At 59.2% G+C, this 20818-nt stretch overlaps 5 protein-coding genes across 7 annotated transcripts; 2 read left to right on the top strand and 3 right to left on the bottom strand.

The window, feature by feature from the left end:
• Positions 1–10: 10 nt before the first annotated feature.
• On the top strand, positions 11–4627 carry TM7SF2 (transmembrane 7 superfamily member 2). The gene is made up of 10 exons (XM_047876968.1): positions 11–230; positions 629–825; positions 909–963; positions 1331–1525; positions 1608–1711; positions 3083–3202; positions 3290–3458; positions 3662–3742; positions 3837–3959; positions 4279–4627. Exons 1-10 carry the CDS (start codon positions 179–181, stop codon positions 4437–4439), a joined length of 1257 nt encoding a protein of 418 aa, XP_047732924.1. The 5' UTR covers positions 11–178; the 3' UTR covers positions 4440–4627.
• Positions 4628–4822: 195 nt separating this feature from the next.
• Positions 4823–6145, bottom strand: ZNHIT2 (zinc finger HIT-type containing 2). Its single transcript, XM_047876971.1, has one exon. The coding sequence runs from the start codon at positions 6066–6068 to the stop codon at positions 4872–4874; it is 1197 nt and encodes a 398-aa protein (XP_047732927.1). The 5' UTR covers positions 6069–6145; the 3' UTR covers positions 4823–4871.
• A 2298-nt stretch (positions 6146–8443) lies between these two features.
• Positions 8444–9817, bottom strand: FAU (FAU ubiquitin like and ribosomal protein S30 fusion). Its single transcript, XM_047876984.1, has 5 exons — positions 9693–9817; positions 9352–9434; positions 9109–9253; positions 8788–8843; positions 8444–8615 (listed from the first exon to the last, which is right to left on the bottom strand). Exons 2-5 carry the CDS (start codon positions 9424–9426, stop codon positions 8490–8492), a joined length of 402 nt encoding a protein of 133 aa, XP_047732940.1. The 5' UTR covers positions 9427–9434; positions 9693–9817; the 3' UTR covers positions 8444–8489.
• A 79-nt stretch (positions 9818–9896) lies between these two features.
• On the top strand, positions 9897–13434 carry MRPL49 (mitochondrial ribosomal protein L49). Its single transcript, XM_047876983.1, has 4 exons — positions 9897–10040; positions 10979–11129; positions 11926–12050; positions 12163–13434. The coding sequence occupies exons 1-4, from the start codon at positions 9963–9965 to the stop codon at positions 12307–12309; spliced, it is 501 nt and encodes a 166-aa protein (XP_047732939.1). The 5' UTR covers positions 9897–9962; the 3' UTR covers positions 12310–13434.
• On the bottom strand, positions 13347–20780 carry SYVN1 (synoviolin 1). 3 transcript variants are annotated; one of them, XM_047876966.1, is made up of 16 exons: positions 20562–20780; positions 19567–19715; positions 19246–19338; positions 19002–19154; positions 18813–18861; positions 18299–18402; positions 17539–17665; positions 17339–17438; positions 17173–17238; positions 16961–17077; positions 16704–16867; positions 16298–16426; positions 16044–16202; positions 15771–15957; positions 14621–14769; positions 13347–14541 (listed from the first exon to the last, which is right to left on the bottom strand). In XM_047876966.1, the coding sequence occupies exons 2-16, from the start codon at positions 19696–19698 to the stop codon at positions 14435–14437; spliced, it is 1836 nt and encodes a 611-aa protein (XP_047732922.1). In that variant the 5' UTR covers positions 19699–19715; positions 20562–20780; the 3' UTR covers positions 13347–14434. The 3 variants fall into 3 exon arrangements, with proteins under 3 accessions (XP_047732922.1, XP_047732921.1, XP_047732923.1); XM_047876965.1 differs by lacking the exon at positions 20562–20780 and adding an exon at positions 20367–20498; XM_047876967.1 differs by lacking the exon at positions 20562–20780 and adding an exon at positions 20128–20254.
• Positions 20781–20818: the final 38 nt, after the last annotated feature.

The raw sequence follows: 20818 nt of genomic DNA, 5'->3' as shown, positions 1-20818 counted from the left end.
GTCCATTTAAAGAGCTCGGCACTCGGGCGCTTGTAGTCCGAGCTCGGGGACCAAGCAGGTGCTTGCGTGAAGCGGGCCGATCCTCTGCGTCACCAAGCTCATCTCCTGGGGGATGGGGTGGACGGTGTTCCTTTGACGGACGCTTGTGTACCCCCCGGCCCCGGGTGGAGTGGAGACCATGGCCTATCCTCAGGGCTCCCGGGCTCCGCTGGAATTCGGGGGACCCCTGGGTAATGGGGCAGGCGGGGCTGGGACCAGAGGCTCGGCGGGTACGGGGTGAACTGAGAGATGGGGGAGGGTGCAGGGTCTGAGAATGGAAGGCTTTGAAGGGTATCCCGAGGCAGAGGGGTCCGGTGGGGGGTGGGGGGGAGTGTCTGGGGAGACGGCTGCAGAGTGCGGCATCTAAGGAGTGGAGGATTGGACGGAGGATGGGGAGCAGGGGGAGGATCCTTGGGCGAGCGTGGGGGCGGGGACCAAGGTGGAAGTCAGGGAAGGGGCTGAGGGCTGAGGACGGGATATGGAAGAAGGCAGTGGGAATGCTGAGGGGGCCCTGGAGGCAACAGGGCGCCTGCGGGTGCCGTGGGCGAGTTGCGGAGCGGACCCCCGACGCGACCGCCCCCTTCCCCAGGCGCCGCGGCGCTGATGGTGCTGCTCCCCGCCACCATGTTCCATCTGCTCCTGGTGGCCCGCTCGGGCCCGGCGCGCCTGCTGGGCCCACCCCCCTACCTGCCGGGTCCCGACGTGCTGTGGAGCCCGCGGGTGCTGCTGCTGTGGCTCACCTGGCTCGGCCTTCAGGCGGCTCTCTACCTACTGCCGGCGCGCAAGGTGCGGACTCGGCGGGCGGAGGGAGGGGGCGCCCCCGGAGAGAAGGCACCCTCCCCCCTTACAGAGTCCCTTTGTGCCTGCAGGTGGCCGAGGGGCTGGAATTGAAGGACAAGAGTCGCCTGCGCTACCCCATTAACGGTGCCTGGGGGATCCTTGCGCCGGACTTGCGCCCGGTGGGGGTGGAGATCCAGGCCCAGTGGCGATTAGCCCCCGACCCCAAGCTCCGATAGATGCCTATTTCATGCCATGTGCCCAGGCCGACGTGGGGGATCTCACTGTCCCTCTGCACGTCCCTTGTTCCTCCACCCCTACCCGCAGCATTTGCTGCTACTCTGTGCACCAGAGCCGTGGTCGGTGTGACCCACTGAAAGCCAAGGGCAAGGTCCCTGACCTCCCTGGGCTTTGGACTGTGTGTGTGTGTTGGGGTGGGGTGGGGGTGGCATGGAGGGGGAGAGCAGGGGTGTAGGGGCGCAGCCCCCAGGACTCATCGTGGACTGCGCTTCAGGCTTCCAGGCCCTGGTGCTGACGGCCCTGTTGGTGGGCTTGGCAGTGTCCGTGGGGCTGCCTCTGGGGGCGCTCCCGGAAATGCTCGTGCCCTTGGCGTTTGCGGCCACCCTCACCGCCTTCATCTTCAGCTTCCTTCTCTACCTGAAGGCTCTGGGAGTCCCTCCCTCCGCCCTGGCACCTGGGGGGACCTCAGGTGAGAGGGGGCCCTGTAGGGAGCGGATGGGGGCAGGTGGGGGTGCTTTCGCTTGCACCTTCATCCCTCGGCTGTTCTCCAGGCAACCCCATCTACGACTTTTTCCTGGGACGGGAGCTCAACCCGCGCATCTGTTCCTTTGACTTCAAATATTTCTGTGAACTGCGGCCTGGCCTCATCGGCTGGGTATGCTGGGCCCGGCTAAGGGGAGGGGTGGGATGGATAAGCTTGCTGAGGCAGGCAGGGCCAATGCTGTGCAGATGTAAACCATTAATCATCCATTCCACAAATATTTGTTGAGTCCACTGTGTGCCCTGGGCACTGCTCTAGGTCCAAGGAGACAAAGGAGAAAAAGTTACAGGAAAGCAAGGAAAAAAAAAAAATCTCTGTCCCCATGGAGCCTACCCTCTATTGGGGAAGGCAGACAAAACAGAAGTAAAAAATATATAGCATGGCTCGGGAGAAAAGGCACGGAGGGAGTTACGTGAGCAGGTGCAACTTTCAATAAAGCAGTCAAGTTCAAGATCTATTTTGAGGACAGGACAGGGTGATGCTATGCTGCCTGCCGGTCCAAGCGGTGCCCAACTTAAGACTGGTCACTGGGTGCGGCAACCTGGTCGTCACCAGTGGCCTTGATGACATGCCAACTGTGGTTTTCGGTTGTAATCCCCCATGCTGGACTGTGGTCAAGATTTCCCAAAGGGTCCCTCGGGCAAGGTCTCTCTGGCCTCTGAGGCCATTTCCTCATGTGTGAAATGGAATAAAGTCAGAGAGCTTCCTGCTGAGGTTCTTGTGGGGATTAGAAGCGGGGACGTTAACGGCGACACCAAAGCCACCGCTACCGGAATGGGGCGCTCGGCACAGGCTGGCTGCCAGCCAGCCGTTACTGAGTGTTTCCTGGGTGCTAGACTCATCGTGCTTCGTGCTGTCCATGCGTCAGGTCCACTGGTCCTCAGCTCCATAAGGCGGGTCCACGATCATTTCCCACATGGGGTGGGGGAAAGGAGGCTTTGAAGAGGGCCAGCGGCTTGCCCAAGTCGCAAAGCTGAGATTCAAAACTAGGTCTGTTTTGAAGAGTTTGTGTGTGTGTTTTAATGTTTATTTATTTTTGAGCGAGAGCGAGCGGGGGAGGGGCAGAGAGAGAGGCAGGCAGAGAGAGAATCCCAAGCAGGCCCCGCCCTGTCAGCGCAGAGCCTGACGTGGGGCTCGAACTCACAAACTGTGAGATCGTGACCTGAGCCCAAATCAAGAGTCGGACGCTTAACCGACGGAGCCACCCAGGCGCCCCCAAACCACATCTGTTCTAATCCTTGTCTGTTGCTCTCCCAAAAGGAATATTATAGGATGAGGCAAGAGTCAGCCAACAGGCAGGGAGCACTTCCAGAAGCATCTATTGCAGTCTTTCCCCTGGGTACAGGGCCTGGATCCATTCAACAAAGGCCTGAGGACTGAGAGCTGTAAGGGGAAAGGCTGGCTCCTCTCCCATGTAGGTGCTGCCACCTCTGTAGAGACGGGCTGGGGACACACTGCCCTGTTCTCCTTCCCCCACGACCCCAGGTCCTCATCAACCTGGCCCTGCTGATGCAGGAAGCGGAACTTCGGGGGAGTCCCTCACTGGCCATGTGGCTGGTCAACGGCTTCCAGCTACTCTATGTGGGTGATGCTCTCTGGCATGAGGTGAGGCCCGACTGGGCGGAGAGGCGGGGAGGGCATTTGAGGACCTCGTGGGGACTGAGCCAGTGTGTCTGGGTCCCGTCCCTGCAGGAGGCTGTTCTCACCACCATGGACATCACACACGACGGGTTTGGCTTCATGCTGGCCTTTGGGGACCTAGCCTGGGTACCCTTCACTTACAGCCTGCAGGCCCAATTTTTGCTGCACCACCCGCAGCCCCTGGGGTTGCCCATGGCCTCCGCCATCTGTCTCATCAACGGTCAGTCTGGAAGGGGCTCCTCCCCCTGTCATTCATTCACGTCATGTTTATTCGGCACCTGGTAGGTGCTAAGCCTCAGGCGCTTCTCTAAAGCCGGGGCTTGGGGAGGACTGGGTCCGAGGTCTCCGGGGCTGTGCGGGGAGGGTTAGGGTCAGGTAGAAGGCTATAACCCTCAGCCCTGACCACTTGGTGCTTTCCCCTAGCTCTTGGTTACTACATCTTCCGAAGAGCCAATTCCCAGAAGAACACCTTCCGAAAGAATCCTTCTGACCCCAGAGTGGCTGGTGAGCTGGGTTCCCGGGCTGCCACGAGTGAGGTGTCAAGGACAGCTGGGCTTCCAGCAGTCCCCCCGCCCCCTCATGCCCTGTCTCTCCCCAGGCCTTGAGACCATCCCCACGGCCACGGGGCGGCAGCTGCTGGTGTCCGGGTGGTGGGGTATGGTCCGCCACCCCAACTACCTCGGGGACCTCATCATGGCTCTGGCGTGGTCCTTGCCCTGCGGTGAGCGGCTCGGGTGGGCACAGGGCGGGCACCACGCGTGCGGGGGGCAGAGATGGTGAACACAGGAGGCCCAGTCTGGGTGTGGAATGCAGAGCAGGGGTGCGTCCCGGTGGAGGGAGCCGTCAGGGGGCTGGGGATGGACTGAGTGGCCGGGGCCGACCTCCATCCAACCTAAGCCGTGCCGGCGCCTTGCTGCAGACCTGGACCTTTCACCATAGAGCCCCGGGGTCCCCGTGAGCCAGTGGGTGTGGAAACCTCTGTGAACTGGGGCGGGGAGGGGGGGCGCTGCTGAGGGGTCACAGCCTCCGCTTCCCCACAGGGGTGTCTCACCTGCTGCCCTATTTCTACTTCCTCTACTTCACGGCGCTCCTGGTGCACCGGGAGGCCCGGGATGAACAGCAATGCCTACGGAAGTACGGCCTGGCCTGGCAGGAGTACTGCCGGCGCGTGCCTTACCGAATCCTGCCCTACGTCTACTGAAGCAGCTCCACCGACCCCGGGTGGGGGCGCGTGCCCACCCGCCCGTCAGCGCACGCAGCACCAGGAGCCTGGACCCCTCCCCTGCTCTGAGCTCCCACGGGCAGGGGTGAACAGCCTCAGGGAGGTGCTCCGGAGAGAGGAGAAATGAAGCCAGTGCCCCCAAAATGGGGGGGGGGGGCGGGGGGGGCTGCTCGTCCTCCTCGGATAAACATCTGGAACCCTTGGTACCACTTCTCTCCCTTTCTGGGGTTAGGGTGTTTAAAAACCGGCTGGGTCAGCTCTGATCTGGGAGAAGCTGAGAGGTGGTTTGTGGGCCCCAGGGGTGGGGGTGGGGGAGGGGAGAGGGGGTGGGACAACAGCTGTTACTCAGAAATGGGCACCGATGCCAGGGCACAGCAGTCGCGGCTTTATTCATGACAAAGAGATCCCAGTTCAGCCAGGGAGTTCCTCAATGAGAATTCTTGGAGCAGGTGGCAGGGGGCCTCCCCAAAGCCGCTCCAACTCCCCAGTGAGGGCTGCCACCTCCTCGGCGGCCACAGCGTGGGCTCGGTGGGCCCTGGCACAGTCTAGAGCCAGGGGCGTGAGGGCCACCTCATTTTCATTGGTCCAAGCCAGCAGGAACTGGCACTTCTTCCGCGCCCGATAGAGGCGATCTCGCTCTTCGGTAGCCACAGCTTGCCTCCGGGCCTGGCCCAGGGTCCGCGCCAGGTGCCCCAGTGCCGCCAGCGTGTAGCCTTTCTGGTTGGCCGGGCCCTCGCCCATCAGGATGCGGGCGGCCTCGCGCATGGCGCCCCGTGTGCCCAGGGGCCCAGGAGGATGCTCGCCGGCTTCGAGCACCCGGGCTGCGGCCTGCAGGGCTTCCTCGGCCGAGGCGAAGACCTGCTGCGCACCCAGGGCGCCGGAAACGCCGAGCAGCGTGGCACAGAAGTCGGAGAGCAGGGCGTCGTCGCCGCCGCCGTGATACAAGGCAAGAGCGTGTGCGTAGGCGAACAGCACGTTGGGCAGCTGGAAGCGCACGAGCGGCGAGGCCGGGCCACGGCTCAGGCTGGCCAGCGTGGGGATCCGGGTGGGCACGGTGGGCGCGCAGGCCTCGGGGGCGTCTCCGAGAAATGGCTCGGCGGCGGCCTCCTTCACGGGTTCCGGTGGCGCCCTCGCGGGGGTGGGCTCCAGCCCCACGGGGTCACCGCCCGCGGCATCGCCCACCTCCTCCAGGAGCCGCGGCCCGGCCCCGCGTCCCCACCACCACGGCCGCCACGGGGGCAGCAGCCGCCCGGCCTCGCCCCGGCTCAGCAGCCGCTCGAAGGCCGCCTTCTCGGCCGGGGCCAGGAGCTCCCAGAGCCCCGAGAGGCCGCCGGGCGCCGGGCCAGGCCTCAGGCCTGCGTCCTCCGGGTCGTCCTCGGTCTCGCGTTGCTCACGCAGACGCCGCAGGGCGCTGGCCAGGCGGCTGGGCGAGGCGCTGCGGCCGCGGAGCTCCCCCAGCACCTGGTCCCGGTAGAAGTCTTCGGCGCAGGTGCCGTGCGCCCGGTAGCAGCGCAGCGAGCAGTAGGGCACATTACAGCGAGGGCAGGTGTAGCGCGCTGGTTGGGCCTCCCCCGCCGGGCAAAAACCGCACGGCCCGGCCGGCTCCATGGCAACCGGCGCCCGGTGCCACTGGCGAACACGCGCAGGCGGCGCGGGGCGACTTCCGGCGCTAAGCGGTTGCTTCCGCTTCCAAGGGAGGCCAACGGGGCGTAGCCAAAGCTCCCGAGGACTCTCGGCAACTTCCGCCCACACTCGGGAGCCAAACCCCACCTCTCGGTCAAGTAGGGCTCGGGCAGGCGCAGGAGAGGGTTCCTGACGCACAAGCCCGGCCTGAGCGGTGAGGAGGGAGCGCAAGCGCGCTCGGCGGGAGCTCCGCCGGTACCAGCTCGTCCCCTAGTGGCTCCCTTTTTGGCACCAGAAAGCGCGGTGGCGGAAATTACCCTCGGCGAGGCACCTAACTCTAACTCTAGGCGGCTAATTGCCCCAGGCCCTCGGGGGATGAGATGCGTCCCTGCGCTGGGAGGGTAGCCATTCTAACTGGGGGACACAAAGCGGAATAGAAAAAGAATGAAGATAGATTACTTGGCCTACAATGTGTGTGTGTGTGTTGGAGGCGTTTCCCCTCTGGAGAAGAAAGCAATTTTGAAGACTGAACTTGTTTGAATCCCCCTCCTAATCTGTGGTTTATCCAACTTTTAAAGGCAGAATCCACAGCAGGTTCCAAAATCACACTGAGGGGCAGAGATGTGGTCCCTGTCCTAAAGGAGCTTATTTGTGGCAGAGTGGGCATGATAACGCACACAAACCGTGGCAAGTGTCCTGAAGACCATCCATGGCACCCATCAAAGTGAGCTCTGGTTCTTTAGTCCCTCACCTCCATCTAGTCCCAGCCTCAGTAAGTTGTATTTATCTCAATGTGGATCACTTCCTTCCCTATCAAGATCTGGATGAATTTGAGGACCTTCAAGTCTGCTCTTTCTCTCCATCCCCACGACCACTGGTCTAAGCTACTGGTCCCTTAACTGGTTTCTGTTCTTGCCAGCTGTCCGGAAAAATCAGGCAGAGAAAGTACTGGATCACAAGTCAGATCACATCAGGCACGTGCTTAAAACCTTTCCCTGTACTCGGGCGACGTTCCACTGGCACTTGGGACTCAAACCCAAACTCCTCCATGTTAACAATACCACATAGCTTTGCACACTGTTCTCCTGGCTGGAACTCTGGTCATCTCACTTGACAGGTTGCTTCAGGTGTCACACATCCTCAGAGCCCTTCCCTATGATGTTATGTCTGCCCACCACCCCCTGCCCCTCTTTCATTACAACACCCTGCTTACTTTCTTTGAGGCTCTAGCACTTGAAACTAACTAGCTTCTGCACTTAGCCCACGAGAATCCAAACTCCTAGAAGGGAGGGGACGTCTTTTTTCTAGAAAGATTACTAGAGATAAAAATAGCCAATATACTTGCACACTTTCTATGTGGCAAGTACTGATCTCAGTCTTTCACATCCTTTATTAGTCTCCACAGCAACTCTGATGATGACAGAGATTAAATAAGTAGTTTGTCAGTCAGAAAATAAATGCAGCGAGGATTAAAACTCAAGGCAGTCCAAGTCTAGATCCCGAGGTCTTTACCTCATGTTATACTGTATTCCAAGAACAAGCAGATTGAAAAACCTTATCAAAACAAGTGGGTACCCACATAGCTAAGGGACCTTGAAATGAATCCCAGAGAATTCCGCTTCTGGGAACACAGAAACAACCCACCTGACCTGTGATTAGGTGAGCAAAGTTACACAATGCCAAAGTAATCAGGCAATGCTTTCTGTACAAGCCGCTTTTGGGCAACAAACAGGCCCATCAGATGACCCAGCTCAAAATATCCATACGTCTTGGCTGACCAATGGGCTACTTGCAACCAGGCACAGGTACCAAAAAAAGAAAATTCCATACATTCCCCTACCTCCTCACCTTATCCCAGCCCTCCCTCCCTTGCACTGTGTTCAATAAACTTCTATCTCCTTTGTTCTGCCTGGGGTGAATTCTTTACACTGCTTTGCCCAAGTCACTGGCCTCCACCCAATGGGGTCACCCCACCTTTCTAAAGTGGGGACAGGCCCGACCCTTGCCAAGGACTCCACTAAGGCCATACATAGCTGGTCCCATCTCCAAGGGAAGGTCAGAATGGCCCTCCTGATAGATCTACTATTCAAACCCCTCTCCTTTACCACGGCCTCCATAATCCTCCCACGATTCTTGCCACCTTCTGTTTAAAGAACAACAACAAAAAAGGACTCGGGAGAATTACCGAGTTATTTTCACGGCAAGCCTTTTCTTGTAGTTTATCACTTTTTGCCCATGCCAGCCCAAGGGTCCCTGCCTCTTCCAACTAGACAGTGCCAAGAAACTAATGAACACACCACCGACCCTGGGAGCCACGTATCCTCCCGAAGCCCTGCAAGTGAAGGTGAAACTATGAGATGTCTGGACTAAGTGGCTTTATTGGGGAATGCCAGGATCACGACAGACTTAAGAGTTGGCATTGGGGCCCTTCTTCTTCCCAAAGGTGGGCACAACGTTGACAAAGCGCCGGTTGTACTGCATCCGCCGCTTGGCACGACCCGTCTTCTTCTTCTTCTTCTCCTGCTTGGCCACCTAGGCAAAGGAAGGAACGATCAGACCCAGGTTGACCTCTTCCGTGCCTTCCCTCAGCCCAACTCCAGGAAGAAGGTAGACAAGAGGAAAGGCCAAAGGTCTTGGCTTAACTTTGAAGAAGGAAAACAAAACAAAACAAATTCCGAACACCACCACCAATACTCTCACCTACCTTAGGAGTCTGCCCTCTTACTTTCCCAGCACGGGCCAGGGAACCGTGGACTTTACCTGCGATGGTAAAGGACAGCCAACAGTCAGGGGAGCAACAAGGCCCCACCCAGCAGAATCCTCTCTCTCTCAATTCAAGCCTTTATAGGCTCTAATAAATGACTGAAAAGAGAACTAGGCTCTGGCTCAGTCTCCCACGGACCTCTCAGGAGTTCCTTCTAAGGGAGGTAAACAAGAACCACCCTGGATTGAGGACAATGAACTCCACAGCCCACACTCGTTATGAGCTTACAAACAGTTCAAAGGACAATCCTCCCCAACTCACCTCCAAGCATGCGGCCGGCTACTTCCAGGGTGGTCAGAGCCTCCACTCCACACTGACCCAGGGTAGCCTCATCTTCTAGGGGCGTGCCCGCCAGGAGCACGACTTGATCTTCCGGAGCGATGCCCTCCAGAGAGGCTACACGAGCCTACCGGGAAAAAGATTCGTCAGCGTTCCCGAGGGAGGGGAGATTGGAAAAAAAAGAAAAAAAGAAGATGAAGCCTAGGAAGCACCAAGCAGCCTTACCTTGATCTGGGCGATCGTCTCCTGGCCGGTCACCTCGAGGGTGTGTAGCTCCTGGGCGCGGACAAAGAGCTGCATGTCGGCGACTGAAGAAAGAAAGGCTTGTATGAGAAACAATGCTCTAGAGGGGTCGGGGGATGGGTGGTGGGCCGCGGCCGATCGCTCTGGGATTTAGGTGGTCGCGGGATCTCACGTGGGTAAGGCCGGGCCTTTCAGGGAGGTTGGGTGGGAAACAGAACTTGGCCCTCAGAACAGCTCCTCTGCCTCTACTTTTCCCGTGCCCTCTGATCTCGCGGCCAACCTACTGTTAAGCTCTCCAGATCCAGCGGGGACCCAAATCTTACCTGAACTACGGCCACCGCAGCCGCAACCGCGAAGATGGAGTCGAGAAAGAGGAAGGAGGAAGGGCGCGCACGCCCTCACTGCCTGCTGCGTGCTACGTCACTGCTGAGCGACCGCGAAGGTCTCTGGCTTTTGTACGGCCCACCGCAGTCCTAGCTCCGCCTCTTTACGCTTTGCGCAGGCGTTCTTTCGGCCCGGGGCGGTGCGCTCCCGAAGGGGCGGAACCAGGCCGGTTGCGCGCGCAGAAGGCCAGTGTACGGGAGCGGTGCAAGATGGCAGCGTCCTTGTTCCGAGCTTCGCTGAGGGGCTGGAGAACCGGCGTCCAGCCGGGCTGCGGGCTACGGTGGCTGGTGAGGGCGCTGAGCCTGGAGGTGGGGGAAGCGGGCTGCGTGTGAGTCTGGTTGTTACTCCTGTAACCCTGGAGCTCACATACAAGGTTGAGAGGCAAGGTGCAGGGCCGACGACGCGCCCCTGTGTGTGGGGCTTGGAACCTGATTGGTGGACAGCTCGGGTTGGTCAGAACTGGGAGAGGCTACACATCAACGCTTGCTGCCTAATTTTAAAAAGGGATAGCCGTTTCACAGGGTAGGGGTCGGCCCCAGATCTTTGGCGACACTTAGGGAACCTGGGGTTCGTGATATACAGGCCACTTCATTCTGCTTGTAACCCCGGGGCCCATCAGGACTCCAGGATTATCTGTTGGAGGATGGAGAGACAGCGGAGAGTTACCTTAGGTAGACTGTTTATTAATGTCTTAATTTTTCCTAGATGAAAAAAGGGGGTAATAAAATACCTTACTGTGTCATTGTAGGAATTAACTCAAAACAGTACCCATAATACATTAAGTCCAATGCCTGGCGGTGTTTATATGAGGCCAAAACGTTCCAGGTAAGCGAGGGTCACGTCAGATGATTGTGAGTGGCATTATCAAGATTGCTGAAAGTGCCTCATCCAGAACTAGAAACATTTCAGCAGGATGTTTAGAGGAAACTTTAAAATACTGAAAAATGCTGTATTGGTCAGACTGACAGTGATTTGGCTTTGGGTTTTGAGTCCCACAGAAATCCCAAGAGAGGCAGATGCTTCAGGGTGCCTGAACTTCTTTTCCAGTCCTACCTCTACCCTGGCAAACAAGTCTCATGCTTTCCTACCTCCAGTCTTTTATTTATCCCAGTCTCTGCACCTGTAGTGTTTCTACCTACTGAAGTTCTGCCTCTCCCGTGGTGGGTGGGTGTATGGTGGCTGGGCCAGTAGAGCAACGGTTGTTTGCTTTTGATTTTGGCCGCAGAGCCAGACCCAGGGGCCTCCTGATTGCCCCAGCTTTGTGGAGTCTGTGGATGAATACCAGTTTGTGGAGCGCCTGTTACCCCCTACCCGCATCCCGAAGCCCCCAAAGCATGAACATTATCCCACTCCTAGTGGCTGGCGGCCACCCAGAGGTGAGCTGGGTGATGGGGATGGCTTGGAAGCTACAGGGAACCCCCCCCAGTGGTGTACTTCCCCAGCTGAGGCTCTGGATTCCCCAGTGGGTTCAGGATTTGTGTTGAGGGCACTCAGGGCTTAGCACCTATCTCATGTTCAAGGAGGGGCCTGGGAATGCAGCCCTGTTTTACTAGTACCCATCCATCAACGCTGTTGGGATGAGGTCTTCCCATTCAGGAACAGTGAAGCAAAGAGAGAAGACCCAAGAGCTGGGACCTCCATGCCCCGACTCCAGTAGGCCTCGTACCATAATTGAGAACATAGCTTGGGAGTTGGGCAGTGCTGGGTTCGAATTTGGCTCTGTTATTCATTGCCAGCGTGATCATTAGTCACTCGGTTTCTCAAAATGGAGATAATCTGCTCAGTACATAAAGCACTTAGCACAGAGCCCAGCATGCGGTAGGTAGGTGTTCAGTGCTTGTAAATCCCCATTTCTTTGTGCCAGAGATTCTTTGTGCCGGGGGAGAAGTGCAAGGATTGGCCCCAGATGAGGATCCAGGGAGGCATGGCCCTAACTTCGTTTCTTCTTGAGCACCTTCTGGTGCCAGGCCCTGTGTTGGGCCTGCGAGATTACCAGGGTGAACAATCTGGCCCTGGCTCTAAACTTAGGGAAAGAGCGGGTCTTCTGATCTGAAATCTAGAGGTGGCTTTGCCATTGGGTGCACTGACTCTGTGTAGACTGTGAGGGGAAGGGTGTTGGCTAAGGTGGCATAAAGCCTGGGGAGATTTGACTTCTCACTGTTCCTGTCACAGACCCCCCACCTAACCTGCCCTACTTTGTGAGGCGCTCTCGTATGCACAATATCCCTGTCTACAAGGACATCACACATGGCAACCGCCAGATGACTGTGATCCGAAAGGTGGAGGGGGACATCTGGGTAAGCAAGGGGATGGGTTAGGGCCTGATTCTGACCTTTTCAGGGCTGAAGGATGGGGAGTCTACTAGAGGGGATGGTCTGACCGGGCTTGATTTGTCCTCTCTCCACCTAGGCCCTGCAGAAGGATGTGGAAGATTTTCTGAGTCCACTGCTCGGGAAGACACCAGTCACCCAGATCAATGAGGTGACAGGTACCCTGCGGGTCAAGGGCTACTTTGACCAGCAGCTCAAAGCCTGGCTCCTGGAAAAGGGCTTCTGAGGCCCACCTGAGCAGCCTGCCTGACAGCGTTCCCCACAACTAGAGTCTGGGGTGGGGGCGGGCCAGGAGGGAGATGGCTGTAGGACCAACCAGGACAGCAGGTATAAATGGCAGGGCTGAGAGCGTAGACGGGTTAAATGAGGGCTGAGGGCTTCAGAGCAGGCCTTGCTCACATTAAGGGGGAACGGGACGCTCTACACAGGGGCCAGCACTGGGGGCGGGGTGTCTGACATTGGACCCTACCTTCATTGGAGCTCACTGGGCTCAGCTCTTCAAATTCTGGAGGTTGCTGACTGCCCCTCTGGGGGAAATAGCCCAATCCAGTTCAGGGGAGGGGTGGCACAGGGCAAACACACTGAGCACCTGCCTTCCTTGGCCCTCAGACCCTCACTACCACAAATACCCTTAAGCCCTTGCTCCAGGCCAGACCCGGCTTGGTGGAGGCTACGGAGGACACAGGGAACTCAGGCGTGGGTCCTAGAGGTCTTCAGTTCCCGGCACAGTCCTGGGCATAGGCATAAAGCACCCACGTCAGCCCCTTGGCTCGTTCTCTTCACCCTTGGAGAAGGCGGCCCAGTGGCCTTTGCTCCATTCTAGGCCAGAGTTGGGCGTGACTAGGTTTCTAGCTCCAGGAAGCTAAGTGATTAGCTTTAGCTGGGCTGTCCACGAGGGGGTGCTTGGGAGATTCTAGCGGTCCAGCGCAGAACAAGCCATTCTTGCCAGCTTCCTGACCTGGTGTCAGGAGTGGTCAGGGCCTTTGCAGGAAAAAAGATGCTGGCCTTCTGCCCCTGTCATCATTCCCATCCCACTCTGGGCCCGTGGGCCTTCACACTTGCCCTGTCCTTGGGAGTTCTAAAAGCTTAACTCTCTGGGGCTTGGTTTCTTCATCTGGAAAATGGAGATACTGTTGTAATGGTTTAATGTCTAAAGAAACCGTCACACCCCCCCCCCCCCCCCCCACCCGGGATTCTCCAGTCTACAGCCTGAGCAAGAAGACCACTCCCGGCACACTGACCCCATGACACTAGCTCCACCGGTCATTAATGCAAGTCTTTATTTGGCGGTATATACAATTTGAGCTATTAAAATGTGTACAATATTTACAAATTAAATAATCATCTGAAACGGTCTCCAGCAACTCTTGTAACACAAAACCAAGGGAGAAAGAGACAAGGGCAGGCAGGCCTCGGCTCCTGTGGTCCCTACCTGGCCCAGTGCCTTTTCTAAACTGGAAAGACCAGGAGTCTGACACTCCTGCTCCTCTTTCCTAGGGTCAAGCATTCAAGTTCAAAGACAAAATTTAAGCCAAGAGACAACGGCAAGGAAGTAATTCCAATTCTTCTCAACTCAAGAAAAGTTCTGTAAGTTGAGAAGTGGCCTTCCACAGATTCTGGGGCTTGCAGTGGTTCAGGGGCAGACACACGAGCCCTCAGCCTGGAGTGAGGCTGGGCAGTGGTTGCTGGGTGAGACCAGGAAGTCTCACGTTAGACAAACTGCAGGGAGAGGGGCGTGGACACCTCAATGCTGCCCACCTGCTCGGCACTCCTTTCCCAGAGCTGTGCGGTTGCCACTAAGACGCGGAAACACCACAGGGCGTAAGTGACACAGTCACCGTCACAAAGAGCTTCTAGGGAGTTCAGGGTAAGAAAAGGGAAATCAGTACCAATCTTGGTGGGTGGCCCAGGAAGCAAGTTCCTGGCCTGCCTCCAGCTCCTAAAGTTCACACGTGGGATTGGGGAGCTAATACTGTTCAGCACTGAAGCGACTTCACACACACACGCACACAAGTGGGCTTAGAAGGGCTGCCCCTTCTCCCCGAGGCGGGTAGAGGGCTTCTCAGAGACTGCCTTTCTGCCTTCACGGCCCCAGCAGAAAAGGGTGACGGGTTGGAAAGAAAGGCTGGGACTGACCCGAGATCCCCGTGGCTGCCGGGGACTGAAAGGGCTGGAGTCAACTGGGGCCTCAGGCTTCTTTCCACTCGGCCTAGGGGATGCCACCTGCTTTGTCTCAGAGCTGGGGGTTCTTACTCCCTGGTGCACACAGAGGGAGCTGGCACTTGGTGGCAGGACACGTTACAGCGAGGGCTGCTCAAGAGAGTGGAGGCAGGAGTAGGACTGGGGTCGTGTCAGTGGGCAACAGGGGACTCCAACTTCTGCAGGCGGCGGCGGCGGAGCTCTGCGGCGTCAGGCTCCCCGTCCTCAGGCAGCTCCTCCGTGCCCACGGACTCGGGAGCTGGGGACAGAGTTCCGAAGTGGAACCCAGAGAACTTCCCTCCCAACCCCCACCCCCTCCCCACGCTCGCCCAGACTACCTGGAGGCTTGTCAGGTTCAGGGGCCGGCGGGGAGTCTCCTGGGGATGGGGTGGTGGCCTCCGAGCTGGGGACGCTGGTGGGGGTGGCAGCAGTGACGACTCCAGGGGTCTCCTCAGTGGGGCTGACTGAGGCGGCAGGCCGAGGGGGCCTAGGAGAGAAAGACGAGGGAGGTGAGGCCTGGACATGTTGGCATGATTGAGAAGATTCTGCCCTTGGTGAGCCTTGCAGGGTGGAGCCCGCACCTCTGCAGCCTCAGTCCGCAGCAGACGCCAGCGAGCGTGTGTGAGTTCTCGGGATTTCATACTACAGACTAAACTACTTGCGGGCAAGAATCGTTGGCCTGTTCGCTGGTAAACGGCGGTCTCTAGCGGGGCGCCACGCTCCTCACAGAGTTCCCACCTAAGATTTTCCACTGAAGAAAACCGTACTCCGGTTGCTCAGACTCAAACTCCCCTCCAAGCCTGTGCTCTGTGTGCCAGACACTCTGTGTGTGTGACCCGTGAATAGGAGCTAGGACCATTCTATTCAATTAAAGTGACAGTGGTCACGAAGCAAATGAGTGGTGGGCACCATAACTTACACTTAGGCCAGGCTGGTTCTGGGTGACTTTTTGGGGGCGGGGGGAGGGGAAGAGCAGACGGAGGGCGAACGGGATTTGAAGTGGCCTCGGTGCTGACCGCAGCAAGCCCAATGCAGGGCTCGAACTCACGAACTGTGAGATCGTGACTTGAGCTGAAGTCGGACGTCTGACTGAGGCACCCAGGTGCCCTTGGGTGACTTACGCGCGGTCTCAGATCAGGGGCAGTGTTTCCCGGGCACAGAGTCACCACACGTGAGAAAGGTGTATGTGATGAGCTAAAGCGGTGACGATTATGAGTGAACTGACTACAGAAAAATATAAAGGAGCAGGATTCGAAGTCAACTCTCTGCTAATAATAAACACCAGCCCTCCTGAGACCCAGGCAGGCCCCCTGGAGCGAGAGAACAGAGGCATCGAGAAACCCAGAGATCCTGCTGCGCCTACACACAGGTGACGTGAACCAACAGGCATCACAGGGTGGCCGAAGAGAAAGGCCTGGGACCGGGGCCGGGGGCCTCGGTGGCAGCTCCAGGCTGCCGCCACGCGCGCAGGCCCCCGTGCAGACGTACCCCAGGGAGGCCAGCACGGTGAGGTACTGGTTGATCTGCAGCATGGCGGCGTCCAGCAGGGTGTGGATGTTGCGCAGGCTCTGCAGCCGAGCCTCCAGGTGTTGCCGCTCGTGGCCCTCCAGAGCCCGCAGCTCCTCCGGAGTCAGCCCAGCAAAGCCCGCGGGGGGCACGGGCATCGGGGGGAAGGCTGGAGGGAGGCAGAGGCTCAGCCGGGGCGGCCTGGGCCCGCCGCCCAAATCCCTCCAGATCAACCCCGAGGGCGGCTCGGTTTACCAAAGGGTGGAGGCAGTGGCATGCCCATCCAGGGTGGAGGGAAGGGGAAGCCCGGAGCGGGGCCGGCCTCGGGGGCGGGGGCAGAGCCGGGTGCCGAGGCAGAGGCGGAGGAGGCGGCGGCAGCTGTGGTCGTGGCTGCTCCGCTGGGCCGAGAAAGGGCTGGTACAGAGCGAGAACAGGAAGTTGGTGAGAGCTGAGGCCTCGGCTCTCCATTCCTCCCGCCCCCTGGCTGTCGCCGTAGCCAAAAGACTCACCTGCACTAGTGGGTGGAGGGGCCACAGCCTCTCCTGAGCTGGGGGGAGGCGGGACGGGTGGAAAGGGGCCCATGGGGGGCCACAGCGGGAACATGCCTGGAGGAAAGGGAGGCAGGAGGCCCTGGGGGACTGCAGAGAGAGGACGAGGCAGTGAAGAAAGGTCCGGAGTGAGATAGCTCCGAATCACGTGTGAGAGACTGGTTGTTAGGAACTCTGTCCCTGCTCCCATGGGCCTCTCTGAGCTCAGCACTGATGACACGTGACTTCAGTCCACGGAGGTCTCCTTCTATGACCCCCTCCCCTATCCAGACTGAGCTTCTGGAGGATTCACCTCCGTGTTTCCCCTACCCAGCTCCAGGCAAGTACTCAACAGTGTGTTGGACGGCCAAATGAGGGGACCACTCACAGTTAGGGGGCTGGGGCAGGAGTGGTGGGGGATGAGGAGCAGGTGGTGGCCCCTGATCCGCAGGTTCAGGGGGCGGTGGTGACTGGGTCGGCAGTGATGCCCGAAGGACGTCCATACGGCAGGTAGGGCAGGTCTGCTGCCGCTGGAACCAGGAGCGCAGGCAGCTGGGGGTCAAGAACAGGTGACGGTCGGCAAGTCCCCAGGAGCCTGCCTTCCAGAGCCCATCCCCTGCAGTCAGGCTCCCAGGCCCCTCCCACCTGGTATGGAAAATGTGGTTGCAGGGCAGTCTCTTGGCGCCAGTCACCATCTCTTCTCGGCAGATGATGCAGACATTGTCCGTTGCCTGGAGCTCCTCCGGGGTGGCATCTGGATACCTAGTGAGGACGGGCCAAGGGTATGTCCAGACCGGAAGTGGAGACAGAGGAACCTGGGGCAGAGCTAGGGAGAGCAACTGGACCGACCCACTTACAGCGTGTTCATGTTGCGGATGGCTCGGCGAGACATGATGGCGTCTGTCACGGCCTTCTTGAACTGCCTGAAAGGAGAGTTGCAGTGAAAGTTGGGTGAGGGAGAAAAATCAGGTGTGGGGCAGGGGCAGGGGCAGGACGGGCTGGGCTGGGCTGAGCTGGGCTTACCTCATGGCCAGGTACATAGGCCGAATGGCAAAGAGAGGGAAGGTGTGCACCTTGATCATGATAGTCATGAAAGCCATGTACAGCAAAACCTTGATGAAGCCTGGGGGGCAAGGGGAGGTGCAGAGAGCAGCAGTCACAGGGCCTGGGAGGCAGGGCTGGGGACGCTGGTCCAGGTCAGGGGAGGCCCAGGCTCTTCTCACCTGTAAACAGCTCCGTGTAGAGCATGTACACGGCCTTATTGTCCCAGGGGTTCTCGCTCTGGAGGTCCACGGAGTGCAGCACGTACTTGATGAAGATGGTCAGCACCATAGTCATCAGGATAGCATACTGGAGGGAGGAGGGGGCGCGGGGACCTAAGCACACGACACCTCCTTGCTCTGGTCACCCTCTGCCACACCCAGGCCGCTACAGCAGAGTGCAACGACGCAAGCGTGGTACTGGACACAGCTGGGGTCTCCCGAGCGCCTGCACTCACTAGCTGGTTTGACTCCTAGCGGCTCACCAGACCTCTCGGAACGTCAGACACTTTGCTTGTCTGCCAAGTGACGGCATTAAATGTTCCTTAGTGACTACGTTGCTTTGCCGATTAAAAGACGCAGCCAGTGCTCAGCACGGGGTCTAGCGTACGGTGAGCTGCTATCGCTGAACACCCCTCCCCAGCTGTCCATCGAGCTAAGTGCTTCCGTCCCAACGACAGCCAGCTCCTCTGGCGTCGCCTTCCAGGAGGCCTTCCCTGAGCGCCGGGTCAGGGCTCCCCCAACACACACGCCTCTTTCTGTGCCTCCCCTGCTCTCCTAGGCGTGAGAGCGCACGAGGCGGGAGCGGGACTGACGGCTGCTCCTTGGTGGCCTGCACGGGCCTGGCCACAGAACAGGTGCCCAGGGAGGGGCCGTTGGGTTATTCGAGGCACACTCGGGGCCACCTCAGGCTCATCCTCCCCACCTCCCGAGCCAGTGTTACCTCAAAGCCAAACACCAGCTGCACAGAGGCCCCACGGGTCAGGATGCTGTGATAGGCATGGCTGACGAAGAGGAAGTCCAGGATACCCAGGAGGAACATAAGGGCTGTGGGGACCCCCCAAAGAGGGGGTTGGTGGGGTCAGCCCAAGGACTGACAGCCACTTCCCGCTTTAAGACACCTCCCACCCTCAAGCCCTAGCCATCTAGTCAGGTGGCTTGACCCCGGCCCCCTGGGAGCTCCAGTTTTGCCTAGGAGGGTTTTAGAGCAGCCCAAGTTCCAGGTGAGGAGACAAAGAACTGAGGGGCTGGACAGTTGAAAAGCCCTGGGGTGGAACAGGGCAGAGATGATGCAAATTAACTTCCCAAATTATCTTTCCTGTACAGCTGCGGGTCGAGGGGGAAGCCTGCGCTCTACGGCACGGGTCCGCAGTTCGTGACTTATCACGTTCCAATCCTCCACAGAGCCTCTTACTCCCTCCAGCTCCCTCCTCTCCCTTCCCATGGATCTCACTCACAGACGATGCGGCAGTGAAAGAGCCAGGAGATATTGGGGCTGCGTTCCATCTGAGGCAGAGCAGAAAGGGGGCCTGTCGGGAAGGCTGGGGCTCACGCCCCACCCCCCCACCCAGCCTTCACTTCACAAGCCCACCTACCAAGCCACTCCCTGGCTCCCATCTGCTTTGAGAACCCCCGACCCAACTCACAAAGTCCACACGGTCCTCAGCCAGCCAGTGGAAACACTTGAGGAAGAGAAGGAGAGTGAAGAGTGCGACAAAGCGGGGGCTGAAGTCGTCCCGAAAGACAGTGAAGGCCAGACAAGTCTCAGTGACGGCATACCAGGAACGTTCCAGAAGGTGCTGGGGATTGGGCAGAGAAGGACGAGGAATTCAAGACATTCTACTTGCCCAGCTCCCTGGCCCTCACTTTTGGGAGTCGTGAACATCTTACCTCCATCTCTGCTGCCCTCAGCTGTCCAAAGAACACCTTGCCCATCACTTTGCCCAAGAGAAAGACAAGGACAAAGGCCTGGATGTAGAGGACCTAGGAGTGAGAAGAGGCTATGGTTTGAGGTCACTTTCTGCTCTGCTATGTCTGGGGCTCATGATTCCGGAACCTCCCTATGTCCCCGTCCCAATTCGTTCAAAGTTAGGCGGCTGGTGGCAGCTTCACGCCTCTCACGCTTACCTGACCCCCCAGCTCCGCCCCTGTCTCAAGCAGACTCCTCCCTCCCTCCCAGGGAGCTCCTCCCACCCTGAGCCCTGAACTCACTGCCATGCTGGGGCTGGACTTGGTCAGGTACACCACGGTGGGGTAGAACTGGTGCTTGAGGTAGTAGGCATGAGCCACGACGGCCCCGGTCAGCGCCAGGCTGGCCGCCATCATCACTGCGGTGCGGAACATCGCTCCGGCCTGGAGACCTGCGTGGGGACAGGGAAGGAATAACCTGAGTGTTGCGCACACTGCGCAAACCCTGAACAGTGCCCAGCGCGCGATGTCACTAAACACCAGGGAGAGACTCCCCCCCCCACCTCACCTCTCCCACACAATCATGACGTCAAATATAGCAAACGCCCCCCCGCCCCCTCATTTTACGAACAAGAAAATGGAGGCTCAAAAGGGTTAAGCGATCAGACTGACGCAAGGCCTGGAGCCTGGGTCAGTTTTGTTTCAAATCTAGGGCTCTTTCCACGCCGCCTGCCAAGCCACCGCCTCCAGGGAGGAACGGGGAAAGGCAAACGTGTTGCAGGAAGGAGAACTGCTACCACGGGCTCTACCGTGAAGGTGATGGAGAGGATGCAAACGCAGAAATCTCCAGAAGCGGTTACGTGCCTCCTGGACTCGGAGAAGCCAGGCGCTGGGGGGCGCAGCCGGGCAGGCGACGGCGCCGGTGACAGCTCGGCCGGGGTGCGCAACCCCGCCGCGCGCCCCGCGGGAGCGGGCGGGATACGTCAGCCTGGAACCCTGGCGTCCCCCACCCGCCGGGGCAATGTCCACTCGGGGCACCGGAGAAACGGCCGACTGGAGGGATGCAGCGGCGGCACGGAGAGGGACCCGAGTCGCCCCCGCACCTGTAAGCTCCGGGAGCTGCGAACGTCGCAGGTGGGGCCCAGCCTCCGGAGAGCGGCCGCACGGGAGCCTGAGGTCTACCGCCAGCTGACAAGCCGCAAGCGGGGCTGAGGGGGCGCGTCGACCCCGGAGACCGCAAGGGGAGGGCCCAGGTCCCGACTCCAACCACAACCCGGGCCCCACCCCGGCCGACTCACCAGGAGCCCAGCGCCGCGAGCCCGCTCAATCCCCGCGACTGCGGAGGCGGCCCCGGTTAACAACACTCCCCACCCCCTGCGAGCCGGAACTTCGGGGGAGAGACACCTCACTTCCGGCGGGGCGCGGCGTGGATCGTACCAAGTGCACCCTTCCTTTGGCCGCCCCGCGCACCGTCCGTGGTGCCGGGAGCGGTAGTCCCGCCACTGTATCTAGGCTTCGTGCCCACGGCCGGAGCGAAAGACGCGAGAGGTGGTCG

Source organism: Prionailurus viverrinus, chromosome D1, assembly GCF_022837055.1.
Source record: "Prionailurus viverrinus isolate Anna chromosome D1, UM_Priviv_1.0, whole genome shotgun sequence".
Classification (NCBI taxonomy): Eukaryota; Metazoa; Chordata; class Mammalia; order Carnivora; family Felidae; genus Prionailurus; species Prionailurus viverrinus.
Note: the sequence above shows the minus strand (reverse complement) of the source record. Positions and strands in the feature narration are given on the sequence as shown.

Bases quoted from the DNA above. Each gene is read 5' to 3' on its own strand.
- TM7SF2 (XM_047876968.1), top strand. From the start codon at position 179: ATGGCCTATCCTCAGGGCTCCCGGGCTCCGCTGGAATTCGGGGGACCC. The intron at 3,743-3,836 runs GTGAGCTGGGTT...GTCTCTCCCCAG, and splicing joins TTCTGACCCCAGAGTGGCTG to GCCTTGAGACCATCCCCACG. The intron at 3,960-4,278 runs GTGAGCGGCTCG...GCTTCCCCACAG, and splicing joins GGCGTGGTCCTTGCCCTGCG to GGGTGTCTCACCTGCTGCCC.
- SYVN1 (XM_047876966.1), bottom strand. From the start codon at position 19,698: ATGTTCCGCACCGCAGTGATGATGGCGGCCAGCCTGGCGCTGACCGGG. The intron at 18,862-19,001 runs GTGAGTTGGGTC...GCTCTGCCTCAG, and splicing joins CTGAGGACCGTGTGGACTTT to ATGGAACGCAGCCCCAATAT. The intron at 16,868-16,960 runs GTGGGAGGGGCC...CTTGACCCCCAG, and splicing joins AACCACATTTTCCATACCAG to CTGCCTGCGCTCCTGGTTCC.
- FAU (XM_047876984.1), bottom strand. From the start codon at position 9,426: ATGCAGCTCTTTGTCCGCGCCCAGGAGCTACACACCCTCGAGGTGACC. The intron at 8,844-9,108 runs GTGAGTTGGGGA...TTACCATCGCAG, and splicing joins AGCCGGCCGCATGCTTGGAG to GTAAAGTCCACGGTTCCCTG. The intron at 8,616-8,787 runs GTAGGTGAGAGT...TCCTTTGCCTAG, and splicing joins TAAGAGGGCAGACTCCTAAG to GTGGCCAAGCAGGAGAAGAA.
- ZNHIT2 (XM_047876971.1), bottom strand. From the start codon at position 6,068: ATGGAGCCGGCCGGGCCGTGCGGTTTTTGCCCGGCGGGGGAGGCCCAA.
- MRPL49 (XM_047876983.1), top strand. From the start codon at position 9,963: ATGGCAGCGTCCTTGTTCCGAGCTTCGCTGAGGGGCTGGAGAACCGGC. The intron at 11,130-11,925 runs GTGAGCTGGGTG...TTCCTGTCACAG, and splicing joins TGGCTGGCGGCCACCCAGAG to ACCCCCCACCTAACCTGCCC. The intron at 12,051-12,162 runs GTAAGCAAGGGG...CTCTCCACCTAG, and splicing joins AGGTGGAGGGGGACATCTGG to GCCCTGCAGAAGGATGTGGA.